This window comes from Carcharhinus amblyrhynchos, unplaced genomic scaffold (assembly GCF_965287045.1).
Source record: "Carcharhinus amblyrhynchos unplaced genomic scaffold, sCarAmb.v2.hapA scaffold_39, whole genome shotgun sequence".
In the NCBI taxonomy this organism is placed as follows: domain Eukaryota; kingdom Metazoa; phylum Chordata; class Chondrichthyes; order Carcharhiniformes; family Carcharhinidae; genus Carcharhinus; species Carcharhinus amblyrhynchos.
Window position 1 is genome coordinate 4,408,016 of NW_027649780.1, and position 22,025 is coordinate 4,430,040.

Sequence of the window (22,025 nt, forward strand, 5' to 3'; positions counted from 1 at the left end):
ATTGAGGGCAGATGTGATGGAGAAATTTATAACAAATGAATGTCCTTCCTGAAGCCACATCTGTCCACTGGGGCCTGGCACCGGGAGGAAGCTCTGCAGCTGCCGTTGTGTTGCGTGTTGAGGCGGTGCCGCTAGTTTCTTACTGGGGGTGTGGAGTCTCCCCACCCACTGCCCCTAACGCTGCCTCCGCTTATCCACCGCCTTGCCGCCTGAAGAGGAGACAAACCAGCGTCTGTCCCTGGACACGAGCCGCACTGCATATGCTCTACGTCACAACGCCTGGGGGCTGATTGACGGCAGCGCGGGACCAATGGGAAAAGGGGGCGGGGCTGGATGACCGAGCGGCACCAGCTCCTCCTCCAACCAATCGGAGTGAATGAGAATGCGGAGCTACGCGTCGGTTCAGGCATGCGCAGTGCGAGTCATGGGGGCAACCGATCAGGTTTTATCTCTCGTTTCGACCAACGGTAAGAGAAAAATGGCGGAGATCAGGGAGCGATGAATCTGGAGGGTGACGAGGAAGGCTTTATAAGCATGTTGTACAGGACCAAACCACCGAAAGAGAGTTTCCCGTTGTCGTGCTTGCACCGAGCCAGGCCGCGGATCCAATGTTCAGCTCCGCATTAACGGCCGCCATCTTAATTGGATGCGATATGTAGCGGTGCGCAGGCGCGGCCGTCGTCTTTCGTGAGGCTGTGTGCGGTGGTGCGCAGGCGCGGTTGCCATCTTTGTTGGGCCATGTTGAGAATGGGAGAAAATGGTTCCCCCATTGTTCTGATTGGAGAGAACTTGCCCTTCAAATTGCATCAACTCTCTGAGTCCCAGTGTCTTGTTGATGAGATGGGAAAGGAAATAAAAGGAAGGAAACCCTGCACTCAGGATCCTCGTGTGCCCCATCTTCTGGGGTTTGTTCAGTCGCATGGCAGAAACTCAGGACCCTGAGTAGATGTCATTCTCCGAATGAGGGGCACTCTGCAACATTGAGCTTGAGCAGACATTCAGAGCTCAAGAAGCAGGAGGGCATTTTTGAAACTCCTTTTATGTGTGGAGGGGGATCGTAGGATCCTTACAGTGCAGAAGAAGGTCATTTGGCCCATCAAGCCTGCACCAATAACAATCCTGCCTCGCCCTATCCTCGTAAACTCCTGCATTTACCTAACTAATCATAACAGAACTAGAATACTGAAGGGCCTGAATAGAGTGGACGTGGGGGAAAGATGTTTCCGTTAGTGAGAATAGGGATAGAGGGGTCTTTTTCAGAATGGCAACCAGTGACTAGTGGTGTGCCTCAGGGATCAGTGCGGGGACGGCAACTTTTCACAATATACATTAACAACTTGGAGGAAGGAAGGCATTGTTGCTAAGTTTGCAGATGATACAAAGATATGTAGAGAGACAGGTAGAATAGAGGAATCAGGAGGGCTGCAGAAGGATTTGGACAGGTTAGGAGAGTGGGCAAAGAAGTAGCAGATGGAATACAGTCTGGAAAAGTGTGAGGATATGCACTTTGGAAGGAGGAATGAGGGCAAAGGCTATTTTCTAAATAGGAAAATGCTTAGGAAATCTGAAACACAAAGTGACTTGGGAGTCATTGTTCAAGATTCTCTTAAGGTTACCGTGCAGGTTCAGTCGGCAGTGAGAAAGCAAATGCAATGCTAGCACTCGTGTCGAGAGGGCTAGAATATAAGAGCAGGGATGTATTCCGAGGCTGTATGAATTCTGGTCAGATCCATTTGGAGTATTGTGAACCGTTTTGGGCCCCATATCTAAAGAAGGATGTGCTGGCCTTGGAAAGGGTCCAGCAAAGATTCACAAGAATGATCCCTGGAATGAAAAGCTTATTGTATGAGGAATGGTTAAGGAGTACTTGTTGGAGTGTAGAAGGATGAGGGGGGATCTCATTGAAACTTACAGGATACTGCGAGGCTTGCATAGACTGGATGTGGAGAGGATTTTTCCAATTGTAGGGGAAAAAATAGAACCAGAAGGAACAACCTCAGGGTGAAAGGACGATTGTTTAAAACCAAGTTGAGGAAGTTCTTCAGCCAGAAAGTGGTGAATCAGCGGAACTCTTTGCCACGGAAGGCTGTGGCGGCCAGGTCATTGAGTGTCTTTAAGACAGAGATAGATAAGTTCTTGATTGTTTAGGGGATCGGAGAATATGGGGAAAATATGGGGATGAGAAAAATATCTGCCATGATTGAATGGTGGAACAGACTTGATGGGCTGAGTGGCCTAATTCTGCTCCTATGTCTTATAGTCTTATAGTAGGAGAGACTTGGATCCAAGGGCACAGCCTCAGAGTAAAGGGACAACCCTTTAGAAACGAGATGAGGAGAAATTTCTTCAACCAAATGGTGGTGAATCTGTGGAAATCATTGCCACAGAAGGCTGTGTAGACCAGGTCATTGAGTGTATTTTAGATAAGAGATCAAAGGTTACGGGCGAAAAGGCGGGAAAATGGGGTTGAGAAACTTATCAGCCATGGTTGATGGTGGAGCAGACTAATGGGCCAAGTGGTCTAATTCTGTTCCCGTATCTTATGGTCTAGTTTTTTGAAGGGTATCCAAGAAGGTAGATGAGGGCAGTACAGTTGACATTGTCTACATGGACTTTAGCAAGGCCTTTGACAAGGTACTGCATGGTAGGTTGTTGCGTAAGTTAAAAACTCACGGGATACAGGGTGAGCTAGCCAATTGTATACAAAATTGGCTTGACAACAGAAGACAGAGGGTGGTTGTGAGGGTTGTTTTTCAAACTGGAGGCCTGTGCTCGGCAATGTGCCTCAGGGATTGGCGCTAGGTGCTCTGTTATTTGGTATTTATATTAATGATTTGAATGAGAAGTTAGGAGATACTGTTAGTAAGCTTGCAGATGACACCAAGATTGGTGGCATAGCAGACAGTAAGAAGGTTGACTGTGACTGGATCTTGATCACTGGGTCGATGAATGGTAGATGGAGTTTAATTTAGATAATTGTGAGGTGATGCATTTTGGTAGATCGAATCAGGGCAGGACATAGTTAACGGTGGGGGGTTGGGGAGAGTTATAGAACAAAGAGATCTCGGGGTACAGGTTCATAGCTCCTTGAAAGTGGAGTCACAGGTGGACAGAATGGTGAATAAGGCATTTGGCATGCTTGGTTTCCTTGGTCAGAACATTGAATATTGGAATTGGGACATCTTGTTGAAGTTGTACAAAACATCAGTAAAGCCACACTTGGAATACTGTCCACAGTTCTGGCCACCCTATTATAGAAATCATATTATTAAACTAGAAAGTATGCAGAAAAGATTTACTAGGATGCTACTGGGACTTGATGGTTTGAGTTATAAGGAAAGGCTGGATAGACTGGAACTATTTTTCCCTGGAGCGTAGGAGAGTGTGGGGTGATTTTATAGAGGTGTATAAAACAATGAGGGGCATAGATAGTACGGATGCATGGGATTGAGGGTGATTTAGTGGTTTGGATCAGGAATTGGGTAGCTGAAATAAGACAGAGGGTGGTGGTTGATGGGAAATATTCATGCTGGAGTTCAGTTACAAGTGGTGTACTGCAGGGATCTGTTTTGGGGCCACTGCTATTTGTCATTTTTATAAATGACCTAGATGAGGGTGTAGAAGGATGGGTTAGTAAATTTGCGGATGACACTAAAGTCGGAGGAGTTGTAGACAGTATGGATGGATGTTGCAGTTTGCAGAGGGACATAAATAAGCTGCAGAGCTGGGCTGAGAGGTGATAAATGGAATTTAATGCGGAAAATTGTGAGGCGATTCACTTTGGAAAGAGTAACAGGACTACAGAGTATTGGGCTAATGGAAAGACTCTTGGTAGTGTGGATGAGCAGAGAGATCTCGGTGTACATGTGCATAGATCCCTGAAAGTTGGCACCCAGTTTGATAGGGTTGTTAAGAAGGCGTACGGTGTGTTAGCTTTTATTGCGTTTTGGAGCCATGAGATCATGTTCCAGCTGTACAAAACTCTGGTGCAGCCGCACTTGGAGTATTGCGTACAGTTCTGGTTGCCGCATTATAGGAATGATGTGGAGGCATTGGAAAGGGTGCAGAGGAGATTTACCAGGATGTTGCCTGGTATGTTGGGAAGGACTTATGAGGAAAGGCTGAGGGACTTGAGGTTGTTTTCGTTAGAGAGAAGAAGGTTAAGAGGTGACTTAATTGAGGCATACAAGATGATCAGAGGGTTCGATAGGGTGGACAGTGAGAGCCTTTTTCCTCGGATGGTGATGGCTAACACAAGGGGACATAACTTTAAATTGAGGGGTGATAAATATAGGACAGATGTCAGAAGTAGGTTCTTTACTCAGAGGGTAGTAAGGGCGTGGAATGCCCTGCCTGCAGCAGTTGTGGCGTTGCCAACTTTAAGGGCATTCAAATGGTCAGTGGATAGGCATATGGATAATGTTGGAATAGTTTAGGTTAGAGGGTCATTAGATTGGTTCCACTGGTCGGCGCAACATCAAGGGCCAAAGGGCCTGTACTGCACTGTAACGTTCTATAAGTTAGATAGTCAACATCTTTTCCCGCAGGTAGGCGAGTCTTAAACTAGAGGGTATAGGTTTTAGGTGAGAGGGGAGAGATGCACAAGGGTCCAGAGGGGCAATTTTTTTACACGGTGTTAAGTGTCTGGAACGTGCTGCTGGGGCAGTAGTAGAAACGGGTACAATTTTGTCTTTTAAAAAGCGTTTAGACAGTTATATGGGTAAGATGGATATAGAGGCATGTGGGCCAAATGCAGGCAATTGGAACTAGCTTCATGGTTAAAAAGTGGGCATATGAACAAGTTGGGCCAAAGGGCCTGTTTCCATGCTGTAAACCACTATGACTCTAATCCCCCTAACAGTGAGGGACAATTTAGTTTGGTCAAACAACCTAAGGGAGGATTTGCACACTGCAAAATCAAACCAAGGGAAGTACTTGTCTCTTCTAAAGTTCATTTCTGGACTGACAGAGATGGTTTTATAAACTTTTGCAGGGTGTTAGAAGAGGATTTGCAGATAAGAAACTCAAACTAAACCTCATGTATAAATCTGACAGCATCACTCGATTCATCAAGACCTGGATATTATTGGTCTTTGAATGTGAGAATTGAGTTCCAACTCGTTACCACTCTCTGTGTAAAGTTTTTTTTAACCTCAACTCTCCCCATTGATCCTGCTCATATTTTAAATCTGTGCATGGAATCATTTTACAACTAGCTGAAGGGAACTTTATCTACCTGACCAATCATAACTCCTACACTTCTATCAAATCTCCCCTTAGTTTCCTTTGCTCCAAGGTAAGCAAGCAGGCTAGGCTAGGATAGGATAGGATAGTGATGGCCTAGTGATATTATCGTGAAACTCAGCTCATGTTCTGTGGACCCGGGTTCGAATCCCACCACGGCACACGGTGGAATTTGAATTTCATAAAGAATATCTGGAATTAAGAATCTACTGATTTGTCAACTATTGTTGATTGTCAGAAAAACCCATCTGGTTCTAGGGAAGGAAATCTGCAGTCCTTACCTGGTCTGGCCTACATGTGACTCCAGAGCCACACAGCAATGTGGTTGGCTCTCAACTGCTCTCTGAACAAGGGCAACTAAGAATAGGCAATAAATGCTGGCCAGTCAGTGACACCCCTGTCCCATGAATGAATAAAAAAAAAGTTTCTGCCTTTTAACCTTCCAATTAATATTCTTCATTTAAAAACCGTTATTTTTAAATTTCCTCTGCACCCTCTCAAAGAGACTCACACCCTCTATAATGTGTGGTTTTCACAGGTTTGCACTGATCCAGATGTTCTGTCTGCGTCTCATCACACACCCACAATTCCACAGTGACATCACCCCCACTCCCCAGGGATTTCCTCAACTGGGAGACTTTTCTCTGACTCCAGTGTTTCTGATATCTTTCCAGCTGCAGGCTCCAGGAGGAGATTTGAAAAGTGAAAACAGAGAAATTGTTTTGGAAGTGAGTATTTGTGACCATTCACCCATAATTTAGAGTTTTAAGTGCTGTGCTCTGTTATCTGTTACCTCTGTTGGAGGCAGCACGGTAGCACAGTGGTTAGCATTGCCAGGCACCCGGGTTCGATTCCCGCTTGGGTCACTGTCTGTGTGGAGTTTGCACGTTCTCCCCAAGTCTGCATGAGTTTCCTCCAGGTGCTCTGGTTTCCTCCCACAATCCAAAAAGATGTGCAGGTTAGGTTGATTGGCCATGCTAAATTGACCCTTAGTGTCAGGGGCAGTAGCTATAGCTGCAGTGTAAACAAATGGGGTTGTGGGGATATGTCCTTGGTGGGATTGTGGTCGGTGCAGACTTGATGGGCCGAATGGCCTCCTGCTGCACTGTAGGGTTCTGTGATCTGTGCTGTGGTTCCATGCCTCTGGGACTGGAATGACTCTGTTACTGTGGATCTGAATCCATGTCCATCCATTGCTCAGTTTCACCTCTGCCCTCCCTGATCAGCTCTCTCCTATTGTTTAACTTCTGCCTCTGATAATGGGTGTGTTTTAATTCTGTTTAGGCATGTTGCTTGGCACTGCTCTCTTACACTGCCAGGGACCTGGGTTCGACTCCTGGCCTTGGGTCACTGTATGTGTGGAACCTGTACGTTCTCCCTGCGTCTGCATCCACAGTCCGAAAGTTGTCCTGGTTAGGTGCATCGGCCGTGCTAAATTCTCCCTCAGCATACCTGAACAGGCGCTGGAATGTGGCGACTTGGGGATTCTCACAGTAACTTCATTGCAGTGTTAATGTAAGCCTACTTAGAACAAAGAAAATTCAGCACAGGAACAGATCCTTCGGCCCTCCTTGCACTGATCATGTTACCCAATTTAACTACAACCCCCTACCTTTCTGGGGACCATATCCCTCTATTCTCATTCTATTGATATATTTGTCAAGATGCCCCTTAAAAGCCACTACCGTATCCGCTTCCACTACCTCCCCTGGCAGCGAGTTCCAGGCATCCACCACCCTCTGTGTAAAAAGTCTGCTTTGTACGTCTCCTTTAAATCTGGCTCCTTGCACCTTAAGCCTGTGCCCCCTAGTAATTGACTCTTCCACCCTGGGAAAAACCTTCGGACTATCCACTCTGTCCATGCCCCTCATAATCTTATAGATTTCTATCAGGTTGCCTCTCAACCTCCGTCGTTCCAGTGAGAACAAACCAAGTTTCTCCAGCCTCTCTTCATAGCTAATGCCCTACATACCAGGCAACATCTTAGTAAATCTTTTTTGTACCCTCTCCAAAACCTCCACATCTTTCTGGTAGTGTGGCAACCAGAATTGAACACTATATTCCAAATGCGGCTTAACTAAGATTCTACAAAGCTGCAACACGGCTTGCCAATTTTAAACTCAATGCTCCGGCTGATGAAGGCAAGCATGCCGTACGCCTTCTTGACTACCTTCTCCACTTGCGTTGCCACTTTCAGTGACCTGTGTACCTGTGTACACCCAGATCCCTTTGCCTATCAATACTCTTAAGGGTTCTGCCATTTACTGTATATTTCCTAACGTTATTAGACCTTCCAAAATGCATTACCTCACATATTTGTCTGGATTAAACTCCATCTGCCGTCACTCCGCCCAAGTCTCCAACTGATTTATATCCTGCAGTATCTTCTGACAGTCCTCATTGTTATCCACAAACCCACCAACCTTTGTGTCGTCTGCAAACTTACTAATCAAACCAGTTATGTTTTCCTCCAAATCATTTATATATATATTACAAACAGCAAAGGTCCAGTGCTGATCACTCAGAAACGCCACTTGTCATAGCTCTTCATTCAGAAACACACCCTTGCACTGCTACCCTCTGTCTTCTTTGACCGAGTAAGAAGTGTCACAACACCAGGTTAAAGTCCAACAGGTTTATTTGGTAGTAAATGCCACTAGCTTTTGGAATGCTGTTCCTTCGTCGAGTGAATGGAGAGTTCTTTATCACAAATAGGGCATATAAAGGCACACACAGTTTATTCACTTGACAAAGGAACAGCGTTCCGAAAGCTAGAACATAAGAACAAAAGAAATAGGAGCAGGACTAGGCCATCTAGCCCTTCGAGCCTGCCCCGCCATTCAATAAGATCATGCCTGATCTGTCGTGTCTCAGTTCCACATTCCCGCCCTCTCCCCATAACCCTTAATCCCCTTGCCTATCAAAAACCTATCAACCCGCGTCTTAAATATATTTAGCGAGGCAGCCTCCACCACTTCAACGGGCAGAGAATTCCAGAGATTCACCACCCTTTGAGTGAAGAAGTTCCTCCTCAACTCTGTTCTAAACCGCACCCCCCTCTATCTTGAGGCTGTGCCCTCTAGTCCTACTGTCCTTTCTGAGCAGGAAGAGCCTGTCCGCCTCTATCCTATCCGTCCCATTCATCATCATATATGTCTCAATGAGATCTCCCCTCATTCTTCTAAACTCTAACGAGTACAAGCCTAGTTTATTCAGCCTCTCCTCATAGTTCAACCCCCTCAACTCCGGCATCAGCCTAGTAAACCTCCTCTGCACTCCCTCCAAGGCCAAAATATCCTTGCGTAAGTGTGGCGACCAAAACTGCACACAGTACTCCAGCTGCGGCCTCACCAGTGCCCTGTACAGTTGCAGCAAGACCTCCCTACTTTTATATTCAATCCCCCTCGCTATGAAGGACAGCATCCCATTTGCCTTCCTGACCACCTGCTGCACCTGCAGACTGGGTTTTTGTGACTCATGCACAAGGACCCCGAGGTCCCTCTGCACCGTCGCATGCTGCAGTTTTGTTGACTAGTTTTGTTTGCTAGTAGTGTTTACTATCAAATAAACCTGTTGGACTTTAACCTGGTGTTGTGAGACTTTTTACTTGTTTACCCCAGTCCAATGCCGGCACCTCCACATCATTCTTTGACTGAGCCAGTTTTGTATCCACCTTGCCAGCTCACCTCTGATCCCATGCGACTTCACCTTCCGCACCAGCCTGCCATGAGGGACCTTGTCAAAGGCCTTACTGAAGTCCATGTAGACAACATCCACTGCCCTACCCTCATCAATCATCTTTGTCACTTCCTTAAAAAAGTTGATCAAGTTCTTCATCCTGAGGAATAATGGTAGGAAGGACTATTACTTACATGGCGAAAATCTGCAGCATGCAACGGTGCAGAGGGACCTTGGGGTCCTTGTGCATGAGTCGCAAAAACCCAGCCTGCAGGTGCAGCAGTTGGTCAGGAAGGCGAATGGGATGCTGTCCTTCATAGCGAGGGGGATTGAATATAAAAGTAGGGAGGTCTTGCTGCAACTGTACAGGGCACTGGTGAGGCCGCAGCTGGAGTACTGTGTGCAGTTTTGGTCGCCGCACTTATGCAAGGATATTTTGGCCTTGGAGGGAGTGCAGAGGAGGTTTACTAGGCTGATACCGGAGTTGAGGGGGTTGAACTATGAGGAGAGGCTGGATAAACTAGGCTTGTACTCGTTAGAGTTTAGAAGAATGAGGGGAGATCTCATTGAGACATATAAGATGATGAATGGGATGGATAGGATAGAGGTGGAGAGGCTCTTCCCGCTCAGAAAGGACAGTAGGACTAGAGGGCACAGCCTCAAGATAAGGGGGGGGGCAGTTTAGAACGGAGTTGAGGAGGAACTTCTTCACTCAAAGAGTGTGAATCTCTGGAATTCTCTGCCCGTTGAAGTGGTGGAGGCTGCCTTGCTAAATATATTTAAGACGTGGGTAGATAGGTTTTTGGTAGGCAAGGGGATTAAGGGTTATGGGGAGGTGGGAATGTGGAACTGAGCCACGACAGATCAGCCATGATCTTATTGAATGGCGGGGCAGGCTCGAAGGGCTAGATGGCCAACTCCTGCTCCTATTTCTTATGTTCTTAGAGGGTGATGAATGTGTGGAATTCACTACACAGAAAGTAGTTGAGGCCAAAACGCTGTCTGATTTCAAGAAGAAGTTAGGGGCTAAAGGAATCAAGTAATTTAGGGGAAATCAGGATATTGAATTTGATGATCAGCCATGATCAAAATGAATGGCAGAGCAGGCTTGAAGATCCGAATGGCCTCCTCCTGCTTCTAGTTTCTACAATATGCCTTTGTGTTTCTGATCTGGTCTGTCTCACTCTTTTTTTTCACTTTAAATCAATTTCACAGGGTATTAGAAGGGAAGGATTTGCAATTGTGAAGCTCAAACCTCATGGCCTACTCCTGCTTCTTGTTTCTATGTTTCTGTGTAATTGAATGATTACAATACAGATTGAGGCCATTCAGTCCACCCTGCCTTTGCTGGTTCTCTACAAGAGCAAAAACAGCTCCTCCCCACTGCCCTGTCCTTTCATTAACAAGACCAGAAGCAAATGTTCCCCATCCCCAGCAACCTGTGGAGAAGATGATGCTTGACCTTCTTGAACTGCTGCAGTCCTGGTGGTGAAGGTGTTCCCGCAAGCTGTTAGATAAGGAATTACAGGCTGTTCAGCCAATGAGGATGAACGAAAAGTGATGTATGTCCAAATCACCATCTTCAGCTGCGTCATCGTTTCCTCCGTCATAAGGTCAGAAAGGGGGATGTTCGCCAATGATTGCGCAATGTTCGGCAGCTTTTGTGACTCCTCGGATACTGAAGCAGTCCATGTTCAAATGCAACAAGACCTGGACAATATCCAGGCTTGGGCTGACAAGTGGGAAGTAACATTCGTGCCACACAATGACCATCACCAATATGAGACACTCTAACCATGTCCCTTCAATGATGTTGCCATCACTGAATCCCCCACTGTCAATATCATTGGGGTTATCATTGACCAGAAACTCAACTGGATTAGCCACATAAACACAATGGTTGCAAGAGCAGGTCAGAGGCTAGGAATACTGCGGAGAGTATCTCACCTCCTGATTTCCAAAAGCCTGTGCACTGTCTACAAAGCACAAGTCAGGAGTGTGATGGAATACTCCCCACTTGCCTGGATGGGTGCAGCTTCAACAACACTCAAGAAGCTTGAAACCATCCAGGACAAAGCAGCCACTTGATTGGCATCACATCCACAAACATTCACTCCCTCCACCATCGATGCTCAGAAGCAGCAGTGTGTACCATCTACAAGATGCACTGCAGAAATTCGCCAAAGGGCCTTAGACAGCACCTTCCAAACCCAGGATAACTTCCATCTAGAAGGACAAGGGTAGCAGATAGTCGGGTGGATGTAGCTGTTACTAGGGGGCATAACTGTAAGGAGGTATAGGAGGGATGTCCGAGGTAGATTCCTCACTCAGAGAGTGGTTGGGGTGAGGAATGCACTGCCTGCTGTGATAGTGGAGTCGGACACTTTAGGAACTTTCAAGCGGTTATTGGATAGGCACATGGAGCACACCAGAACGATAAGGAGTGGGATAGCTTGATCTTGGGGTTGGACATAGGTTGGCACAACATTGAGGGCTGAAGGGCCTGTACTATGCTGTACTGTTCTAGATACATGGGGAACACTGCCACCTGCAAGCCACTCACCATCCTGACTTGGAAATATGTTGGCTGTTCCTGTGCAGTCGCTGGATCAAAATCCTGGAATTCCCTCCCTAATGATACTGTGTATCTGCAGCAATTCAATAAGGCGGCTCACCACCACCTTAAAGTAAAAGAAATGAAGTTAGTGTGAAATTCCCCAAAGGAGAACTAGGGACGGGCAATAAATGCTGCCCAGCCAGTGATGCCCATGTCCTGTGAATGAATAAAAAAAATCACTTATAATCATGTTGTTTTTTATTTATAAAGGCAGCTGTTGTGTACTAGTCTTTCCTGGGAGTCTACACCAGGAACCATTGTAGATCAGCAAGCACGGGGTGATGGGTGAATAAGACTTGGTGCACATAAGCATTCAAACAGCAGAATTTTGGGTAACCTCAAGATTTTAGGGAGATAGTGTGAGGGTCATGAAGTCCAGAGGTAACGAGGACTGGGTGACGATTTCAGCAGCAGAAGCATCGTTGATGCTACTGAGATGAAAATAGGCAGTCTTGATGATTATGCAGGTATTGGACATGGAGCGGCACGGTGACACAGTGGTTAGCACTGCTGCCTCACAGTGCCAGGGACCTGGGTTCGATTCTCTGCTTGGATCACTGTCTGTGTGGAGTGTGCAGGTTCTCTCCATGTCTGTGTGAGTTTCCTCCCGCAGTCTGAGAGACGTGCTGGTTAGTTGCATTGACTTGACCAGCGTGCCAGAGTGTGGTGACTAGGGGAATTTTATAGTAACTTCATTGCAGTGTTAATGTAAGCCTTAGTTGTGACAAATAAATAAATTTTACTTTTGGACAGGAGCTCAATTTGGAGTTAGATGACACGGAGGTCGTGAACAGTCTGATTTTGAGATCATGGTGCTAATGCACAGTTGCTTCTCAAGTCCTTCTTAGTGTGGAGGTTAGAATCATAGAATCCCTACAATGCAGAAGGAGGCCATTTGCTCATCGAGTCTGTACTGACTACAATCCCACCCGGGTCCTATTCCCATAACCCCACATATTTATCCTGCTAATCTAGAGTTAAGTTAGTATGGCCAGTCAACCTAACTCTCGCACGTTTTGGACTGTGGGAGGAAGCACCCAGAGGAAATCCACGCAGACCCGCTGAGAAATGTGCAAACTCTGCACAGACAGTGACCCGAGGTTGGAACTGAACTTGGATCTCTGACACTGTGAATCAGCAGTGCTAACCACTATGCCACCGTACCATCCCTAAAAATACATCTTGGCTATTCGCAGCGCTTAGTTCTTTGAGTCGTCAAAGTTCTTATTGAGTTGTAGATATGTAAAATCACTTTTCTTTGCCCCTGTTTTACTCTGTTTCTGTCCTCTCTTGGAGGCCAGAATTTTGCGTAGATCCAGATCAGGTGGCAGGTTCCCTTCCCTGAAAGACATTCTCTGAAGTGACCTGGCTTGGGTCACTGTCTGTGCGGAGACTGCACTTTCTCCACGTTGTCTGCATGGATTTCCTCCGGGTGCTGTGGTATCTTCCCACAGTCTGAAAGACGTGCTGGTTAGGTGTCATTGGCCATGCTGAATTCTCCCTCAATATACCCAGACAGGCGCCAGAGTGTGGCAACCAGGGGATTTTCACAGTAACTTCATTGCAGTGCTAATGTAAGCCTACTTGTGACACTAATAAGTAATCTTTTAAAAACTTTAAATTAGTGACACTAATAAATAAACTTTAAATTAGTGAACCAGCTGGGTTTTTATGACAATCCAACAGTTTCCACGGTTACTTTTTTCTCGCGCCGGCCCCAAATTCATTCAGCTCCACTTCACAACATGCACTTGTGTTTTTCTACGTTCTCTCTCACTCCCTTTCTTCTGTTTCAAATTAAATTCACAGGGTTTTAGAAGGGGAGGATTTGCAGTCAGGAAACTCAGATTAGTCTGATGGAGTTGCCCAGTTTATCATAACCTGAATATCAGTGGATTTTGAACATGGAAGGAAAAAGCACCATTTCCAGTGGGGACAAAGCGTACACGTGTTCTGTGTGTGGACGAGGCTTCAGCCAGTCGTCTGGCTTGTCGAGACACAAGCGCAGTCACACCGGGGAGAAACCGTGGAAATGTGGGGATTGTGGGAAAGGATTCATTTCCCCATGTGAGTTGGAAAAACACCGGCGCAGTCACACCGGGGAGAGACCGTTCCCCTGCTCCAAGTGTGGGAAGAGTTTTACCATTGCGGCCAACCTGCTGAGACACCAGCGAGTTCACACCGAGGAGAGACCCTTTAAATGTTCAGACTGCGGGAAGTGCTATAAAAGCTCCCAGGAACTGATGCTCCATCAACGTGTTCACACTGACGAGAGACCGTTCCGGTGCCCTCACTGCGGGACTGGCTTCAGACGATCGTCGCAACTGACTGTGCACCGGCGCATTCACACAGGGGAGAGGCCGTTCGCCTGCTCCAAGTGTGGAAGGGGATTCACTCAGTCGTCCGACCTGCAGACACACGAGCGAATTCACACTGGGGAGAGACCATTCACCTGCTCTGAGTGTGGGAAGGGATTCACTCAGTTATCGCAGATGTTGACACACCAGCGGGTCCACACCGGGGAGAAGTCGTTCATCTGCTCTGTGTGTGGGAAAGGGTGCAGCACCTCGTCCACCCTGCAGAGACACCAGCGAGTTCACACTGACAAGAGACCATTTAAGTGTTCAGACTGCGGGAGGTGCTTTAAAAGCTCCTGGGAACTGATGTACCACCAACGCGTTCACACTGACGAGAGACCATTTCAGTGCTTCCAGTGCGGGACTCGGTTCAAGCGATCGTCTCAACTCACTGACCACCGGCGAGTTCACACCGGGGAGCGACCATTCACCTGCTCCGTGTGCGGGAAGGGATTCACTCAGTCATCCAACCTGCTGACCCACCAGCGAGTTCACACTGGGGAGAGGCCGTTCATCTGTCCTGAGTGTGGGAAGGGATTCACTACCTCGTCTAGCTTGCTGAGGCATCAGCGAGTTCACATGCAACCACTGTGATTGTGTTCTGCTGTTAATCACATCCAGGACTGAATCAAAGGGGTTTGTCCCTGCTGATGTTAAAGTGCATCCCATTGGCGGGAAGAATATTCCAACCGATTGTCAAATAAATTAACTTTGTGTTAAACACAGAGTGTGTTGAGTCTTTTCACTATCTCTAACACAGTTTGTTACTTTTGAAGTGCTCTCCCTCTCTTTGTCCTCTCCATCCTGAAAATGAGCCCGGGAGTGAAAGGCTGCGTTTACAACCAATCTGTTAGTATATAACACAAACAACAAGGATCCCAGCAGCAAATCCTGTGGAGCATCACTTGAAACAACTTTCCATATGCAAGGGCATCCATTGACCATTACCTTTTGTTTCCTGCTACTAAGCCAACTTTTGATCCAGTTTGCCACATTATCCTATATCCCACGGGCTTTTTACGTTTTTGACCATGTGGGACCTTGTCAAACGTCTTCCTAAAATCCATGTACACAACATTCTCTGCACTATCTTCATCAACCCCTTTTTGTCACTTTCTCAAAGAATTCATTCCCAGTTATTCCAAGGGCGGCACGGTAGCACAGTGGTTAGCACTGCTGCTTCACAGCTCCAGGGTCCTAGGTTGGATTCCCGGTTCGGGTCACTGTCTGTGTGGAGTTTGCACATTCTCCTCATGTCTGCGTGGGTTTCCTCTGGGTGCTCCAGTTTTCTCCCACAGTCCAAAGATGTGTGGGTTAGGTTGATTGGCCATGCTAAGAAATTGCCCCTTAGTGACTAGGGATGTGTAGATTAGAGGGGATTAGTGGGCATAATGTGTAGGGATATGGGGGTAGGGCCTGGGTGGGATTGTGTCCATTGCAGACTTGATGGGCCGAAGGGCCTCTTTCTGCACTGTAGAGTTCTATGATTATAAGGCAAGACCTTCCTTTAACAAATCCATGCTGATCATCTCTGACAAATCCATGTCTTTCTACATGATAGTTAATCGTATCGCTCAGGATTCATTCCATTGATTTGCCCACCACCGATGTAATTGATGGTATTTTCTTTTCCTTTCTTAAACAATAGAACTACATTTCTCCAAAGGAATTGCATTAATCTAGTCCTCTAATGAGCATTGGAAAATAATCCTCAAAGCATCTGCTATCTCCTCTTTGACCTCCTTCAGCACCCTTGGAAACCAGTCCATCTGACCCTGATGACTTATCAGTTTTTAAAGGTTCCAACCTTTTGAGTACTTCCTTTACTTTTATGATTATCCCATGCACTATCCCATGGTGTTCCTCCTGGATGACTACATCTGTATTTTCCCTTCCCTTTGTAAACACAGAGACAAAATATTCATTTAATACCTCCCACAGCCTCTGCATCTACACACAGGTTCCCTTCATCATCACTGACAGGTCTCACTTTTTCTTTAACCAGCTATTTACCATTAATATTGGGCGACACTTGACTCAGTGGTTAGCACTGCTGTCTCACAGTGCCAAGGACCCAGGTTCAAATCCCGGCTTGGGCCTGTGTGGAGTTTGCATGTTCTCCCCATGTCTACATGGGTTTCCTCCGGGTGCTCCGGTTTCCTCCCACAGTTCAAAGATGTGCAGATTAGGTGTATTGGCCATGGTGAATTGACCCTAGTGTCAGGGGGATTAGCAGGATAAATATGTGGGGTTACAGGGCCTGGGTGGGATTGTGGTCGGTGCAGACTTGATGGGCTGAATGGCCTCATTCTTCACTGTAAGGATTCTGTGATATTGGTAAAACATCTTTGGGTTTTCTTTAATTTACTTGCCAATCTTTGTTCATGCCCTCTCTTTGATTGCCTTATTTTATTTTTTACTTCATCCCTGAACTTTTTTAAACTTTAAAGTTTACTTATTAGTGTCACAAGTAGGCTTACTTCTGCAATGAAGTTACTGTGAATATCCCCCAGTCGCCACACTCCGGTGCGTATTCAGGTTACACTGAGGGAGAATTTAGCACAGCCAATGCACCTTAACGCGCACGTCTCTCAGACTGTGGGAAGAAGCCAGAGTACTCGGAAGAAATCCACACAGACACGGGGAGACCGTGCAAACTCCGCACAGTGGCCCAAGGTAGGAATTGAACCCAGATCCCTGGTGCTGTGAGGCAGCAGTGCTAACTGCTGTGCCACCCTAGGCTTCCTTTTAATTCTCAGTAACATGACCCCACAAGACAATCTGAAAACACTGTCAATTGTCACATTTACACTGACAGCTCCCAGCTCTACCTCACCACCACCTCTCTTGCCTTCCCTTGGAGTATAAAAGCAGGGAGGTCTTGCTGCAATTTTACAAGGTACTGGTGAGGCCGCACCTAGAGTACTGTGTGCAATTTTGGTCCCCTTATTTGAGAAAGGATATATTAGCTTTGGAGGGGGCGCAGATAAGGTTCACCAGGTTGATTCTGGAGATGAGGGGGTTAGCTTATGAGAAGAGATTGAGTAGACTGTGCTTGTACTCGTTGGAGTTTAGAAGGCTGAGGGGAGATCTTATAGAGACATATAAGATAATGAAGGAGCTAGACAGGGTAGAAACAGATTATTTCCACTTAGAAAGGAAACAAGAACTAGGGGGCACAGCCTCAAAATAAGGGGGAGTCAATTTAGAGCAGAGTTGAGGAGGAACTTCTTCTCTCAGAGGGTGGTGAATCTTTGGAATTCTCTGCCCATTGAAGCAGTAGAGGCTATCTCATTAAATGTGTTTAAGTCGCAGGTAGATAGATTTCTGATCAATAAGGGAATTAAGGGTTATGGGGGGGGCAGGTGGGTAAGTGGAACTGAACCACTATCAGATCAGCCATGATCTTATTGAATGGCGGGGCAGGCTTGAGGGGCTAGATGGCCTACTCCTGCTCCTATTTCTTATGTTCTTCTCCATGTTTGTTAAGTTCTCAGACCGTTTGATATCCAGTGGCGGATGTGCAGAAATTTCCTCCAGTTAAATACTGGGAAGACTGAAGTTATTGCTTTCATTTTCAGCGTACCAACTCTATTCCTCTCCCTGGTAACTGTCTGAGACAAAACTGGACCTTGTGCAGACTAGATGAGCTTGCAACCCATGTGTGAGTGTGTATGAATATTGTGTGTGCTGACTTTTCACTCAGAATGAAGGACATGATAGAACCACTCGGTGCTCACAAAATTTACTTGGAATCATAGAACATAGATCACTACAGCACTACAGCACAAACAGGCCCTTTGGCCCACAAGTTGCGCCGATCACACCTATACCTATCAAGCTATAGAACTATCTGTAACTCCCAATGTCATTAGATCCCATATACTCATCCAGAAGTCTTTTAAAAGACCCCAGCGAGTTCACCTCTACCACCACCGACGGCAGCCGATTCCACTCACTCACCACCCTCTGAGTGAAAAACTTACCCCTAACATCTCCTCTGTACTTGCTTCCCAGCACCTTAAACCTGTGTCCTCTCATAGCAACCAATTCAGCCCTGGGAAATAGCCTCTGAGAATCCACCCTATCTATTCCTCTCAACATTTTATAAACCTATCATGAGAAAAGATATATTAGCTTTGGAGGGAGTGCAGATAAGGTTCACCAGGTTGATTCCGGAGATAAGGGGGTTAGCTTATGAGGAGACTTGTATATTATGGAGTTTCAAGTGCTCATCTGAATGCTGCATAAATTGTGAGAGTTCCCATTTCCACTATCCTTTCAAGCAGTTTCATGATCATTAACATGGGCATTTTTATATCAGATTGATTAATTCATTGAAGCAATGCCTTTCACTGTATCCCAATACATGTGACGATAACAAATCAAAGCAAATAGTGAGTTATCAGATCTCACTGAACTTTAACAAAAGCTGTATCTATTTGAGTTACATTAACACAGACTCATTCATTGAATCCCGATAGTACAGAAAGAGGGCATAATATAGAACGTAGAACTGTACAGCACAGTACAGGCCCTTCAGCCCTCGATGTTGTGCCGAGCTATGTCCAAACCCAAAATCAAGCTATCCCACTCCCTATCATTCTGGTGTGCTCCATGTTCCTATCCAATAACTGCTTGAAGGTTCCTAAAGTGTCCGACTCCACTATTACAGCAGGCAGTACATTCCACACCCCAAACCACTCTCTGAATCTACCTCAGACAGCCCTCCTACATCTCCCACTATGAACCTTATGCCCCCTAGTAACAGCTACATCCACCCGAGGAAATAGTCTCTGCATGTCCACTCTATCTATCTCCCTCATCATCTTAGAAACGTCCGCTCTAAAGAGAAAAGCCCCAGCTCCCTCAACCTTTCCTGATCGGACCTACCCTCCAAACCAGGCAGCATCTTGATAAATCTGTGGCATTCGGTCCATCAAATCTGTACCGATCACAACCCATCCAGGCCCTATCCTGTACCTCCACATATTTACCCTGTTAATCCCCCTGACACCACGGTCAATTTAGTGTGGCCAATTAACCTAATCCGCACATTTTTGGACTGTGGGAGGAAACCGGAGCACCAGGAGGAGACTCACGCAAACTCAGGGAGAAAGTGCAAACTCGGCACAGACAGTGACATGAGACTGGGATTGAACCTGGGTCCCTGGTGCTGTGAGGCAGTAGTGCTGGTTAGCACTACAATGGTTAGCACTATTGCCTCACAGTGCCAGAGACACTGGCACTGTGAGGCAATTCAATTCTGGCCTTGGGTCACTGCCTGTGTGGAGTTTGCACGTTCTCCCCATCTGCGTGGGTGCTCTGGTTTCCTCCCACAGTCCAAAGGTGTGCAGGTTAGGTGCATTTGCCATGCTAAATTGTCCCTTTGTGCTCCAAGATGTGTAGGTTAGGGAGATCAGTGCGATAAATATGTGGGGTTACCGCGATAGGGCCTGGGTGGGATTGTTGTTGATGTAGACTCAGTGGGCTGAATGGCCTCTTTTGCACTGTAGGGATTCTATGAGCAATTTGGTTAATTCTTAAATACCCTCTGAACTGACCTCATATTCAGTTCACAGGCAATAAACATTAGCCCAGACAGCGATGTCCACATCCCCTGAATGAATTAAGAAAACAGCCTTTTGGCACCAGATCGACTGTGAAGGCTGACTTATCGTTGACACGATGTGGATGTGCCGGCGTTGGACTGGGATCCAACTGGGGTGTTATTGTCGACACCACAGGATTACAATACAACAAAGATTAGGTCATTCCTGTTAAGGTAAAGCTAGGGGAACAATGAGTCTTGGTCTGTTGTAGGCATTCATAGAATCCCTTCAGTGCAGAAGGAGGCCATTCGGCCCACACATCATAATCCCACCCAGGCCCTATTCCTGTATCCCCACACATTTACCCTTCTAAGCCCCCTGACACTAGGGCCAATTTAGCATAGCCAATCAACCTAACCCGCACATCTTTAAACTGTGGGAGGAGACTGGAGTACCTGGAGAAAACCCACACAGACACGAGGAGAATGTGCAAACTCCACACAGACAGTGACCCAAGGCTGGAATTGAACCCGGGTCCCTGGAGCTGTGAGGCAGCAGTGCTACCTATTATGCCCCCCCAGGCCACCCTTGATACAGGTTAGGCGTCAAGCTGAATTAGCAACATGCTGTGATGGGAAGAGCTGCAATTTGGTCATTGTACTTTTGCAATCCCCACGTTAGCAGAATCTCAACCTTACTCCTCCAGATTCAGACAAAGATTAAACTGTGACTTGACCTTTAATGGTGGCTAGATTACCCAACATTCTGTGCTCCTTAGAAACTGCTCTATCTGCTGTGAGACATCTAGGTGGCTGGTGCATGCTTGGAGGGAACTGCTCTCTTTATTGGAGTTTGTAGGGTGAAGCCAGAATTGGTGGATTGTGAGAGCGGAGAATGTTCATTGTTTCACACCTGGTATTTGGAACCGGCCCCAACACTGATCACAGGATGGCACAGTGGTTAGCATTGCTGTATCACAGCATCAGGGCCTGGGTTCAATTCTGGACTTGGGTCAACTGTGAGAAGTTTGCACATTCTACTTGTGTCTGCGTGGGTTTTGTAGAATCCCTACAGTACAGAAGGAGGCCCTTCGGCCCATCAAGTTTGTACCAACCACAATTCCACCAGGCCCTATTCGCGTAACCCCACACATTTACCCTGCATTTACCCACACATTTACTTCCCTAACACTAAGGGGCAATTTAGCATGGCAAATCAACTTACCCTGCACATCTTTACAGTGTGGGAGGAAACCGGAGCCTACCTGGAGGAAAGCCATGCAGACACGGGGAGAACACGTAAGCTCCGAGACCGGGATTGAATGTGGGACCCTGGCGCTGTGAGGCAGCAGCGCTAACCACTGTGCCATCATGCCTCCCAGTGCATCGGTTTCCTCCCACACTCCAAAGATGTGTGGGTTACATAAATTGGCCGTGCTAAATTGACCTTTAGTGTTGGGGATTAACAGGGTAAAGATGTGCGATTATGGGAATAGGGACTGGGGGCGGGATTATTGGGAGTTCGGGCCCAATGGGCTGAATGGCCTCCTTCTGCACTGAAGGGATTCTATGATTCCATAACCTCTCACCTGACACCTGGACCAATAGGAAGACTGGGGCGGGACTGGAGGATGGAGCTGGATCTCAGATGAGAGACTGGGGGGGCTTTGGTGGAGAGTCATTTTCTCCAAAATCTTGTCAAATTCTGCCCTGTTGATGGTATGAAGTTCTTTAGTGAGATCTGTGGAAGTAAGGTGAGGAAATACAGAAAATTGAAGCAGGCATCGTCCATTCGGCCCTGTTCCATGGCTGATCATCAAATTCAATATCTTGATCCTGTCATGGAATAGAGGGACACAAATGAATGGTCTAGTTGGGCGCATGAGCAGCTCAGGCTTGGAGGGCCAAAGGGCCTGTACCTTTGCTGTACTGTTCCTTGTCCTCCCTACATCCCTTAATTGCTGTAGCCCCAAAAATCATAGCATCATAGAGTCCTCCAGGGCAGGAGGCCATTTGGCCAATCGAGACTGCACCAACCACAATTCCACCCAGGCGCTATCCCCATAACCCCATGCATTTAACCTAGCTCCTCCTCCTGACACTAAGGGGCAATTTAGCATGGCGTCTTTGAAGTGTGGGAGGAAACTGGAGCACCTGGAGGAAACCCATGCAGACACAGGGAGAATATGCAAATACCACACAGTGACCTGAGCCAGGAATCGAACCCTGGCACTGTGAGGCAGCATGTGCCATCATGCCGCCCCAAAAGAGATATAAAAACAGAAGCAGGTTATGTCCTGTTCTCTACAATTCCCTGGTAAGACTTATGAAATGGTTAATCTCAGCAAAAACATAAGAACTGCATCCACAATATTCACAATCCTATTTGTTGGGATGTTAAAACTCTATGGCTGGAGTTTTACCACAGAACGGCATTCTCAGTTGGTCTTGGGAGGGATCTTACGTGCCTTGGGCAGGCAAGGCTGTAAAATTCTGGCTTATGACTCTAAATCAACAGGACTATGCCAAGATTGTGCTTTCTGACAAAGAAATACAAACTTTCGCATACCGGCGGTGG

At 46.7% G+C, this 22,025-nt stretch overlaps 1 protein-coding gene and 1 long non-coding RNA gene across 2 annotated transcripts in view; both read left to right on the forward strand.

Annotated features, from left to right (window-relative positions):
* LOC145363530 (uncharacterized) overlaps nucleotides 1-22,025 on the forward strand; it is a 97,967-nt gene that overhangs the window by 55,300 nt on the left and 20,642 nt on the right. Inside the window, 1 exon segment of the mRNA XM_080218719.1 lies at nucleotides 13,357-14,486. Coding sequence (XP_080074845.1) covers nucleotides 13,357-14,486 — 1,130 coding nt within the window.
* On the forward strand, nucleotides 406-10,152 carry LOC145335600 (uncharacterized). The gene is made up of 3 exons (XR_013885275.1): nucleotides 406-467; nucleotides 5,783-5,972; nucleotides 10,138-10,152. It is a non-coding gene; the product is annotated as an uncharacterized LOC145335600 (long non-coding RNA).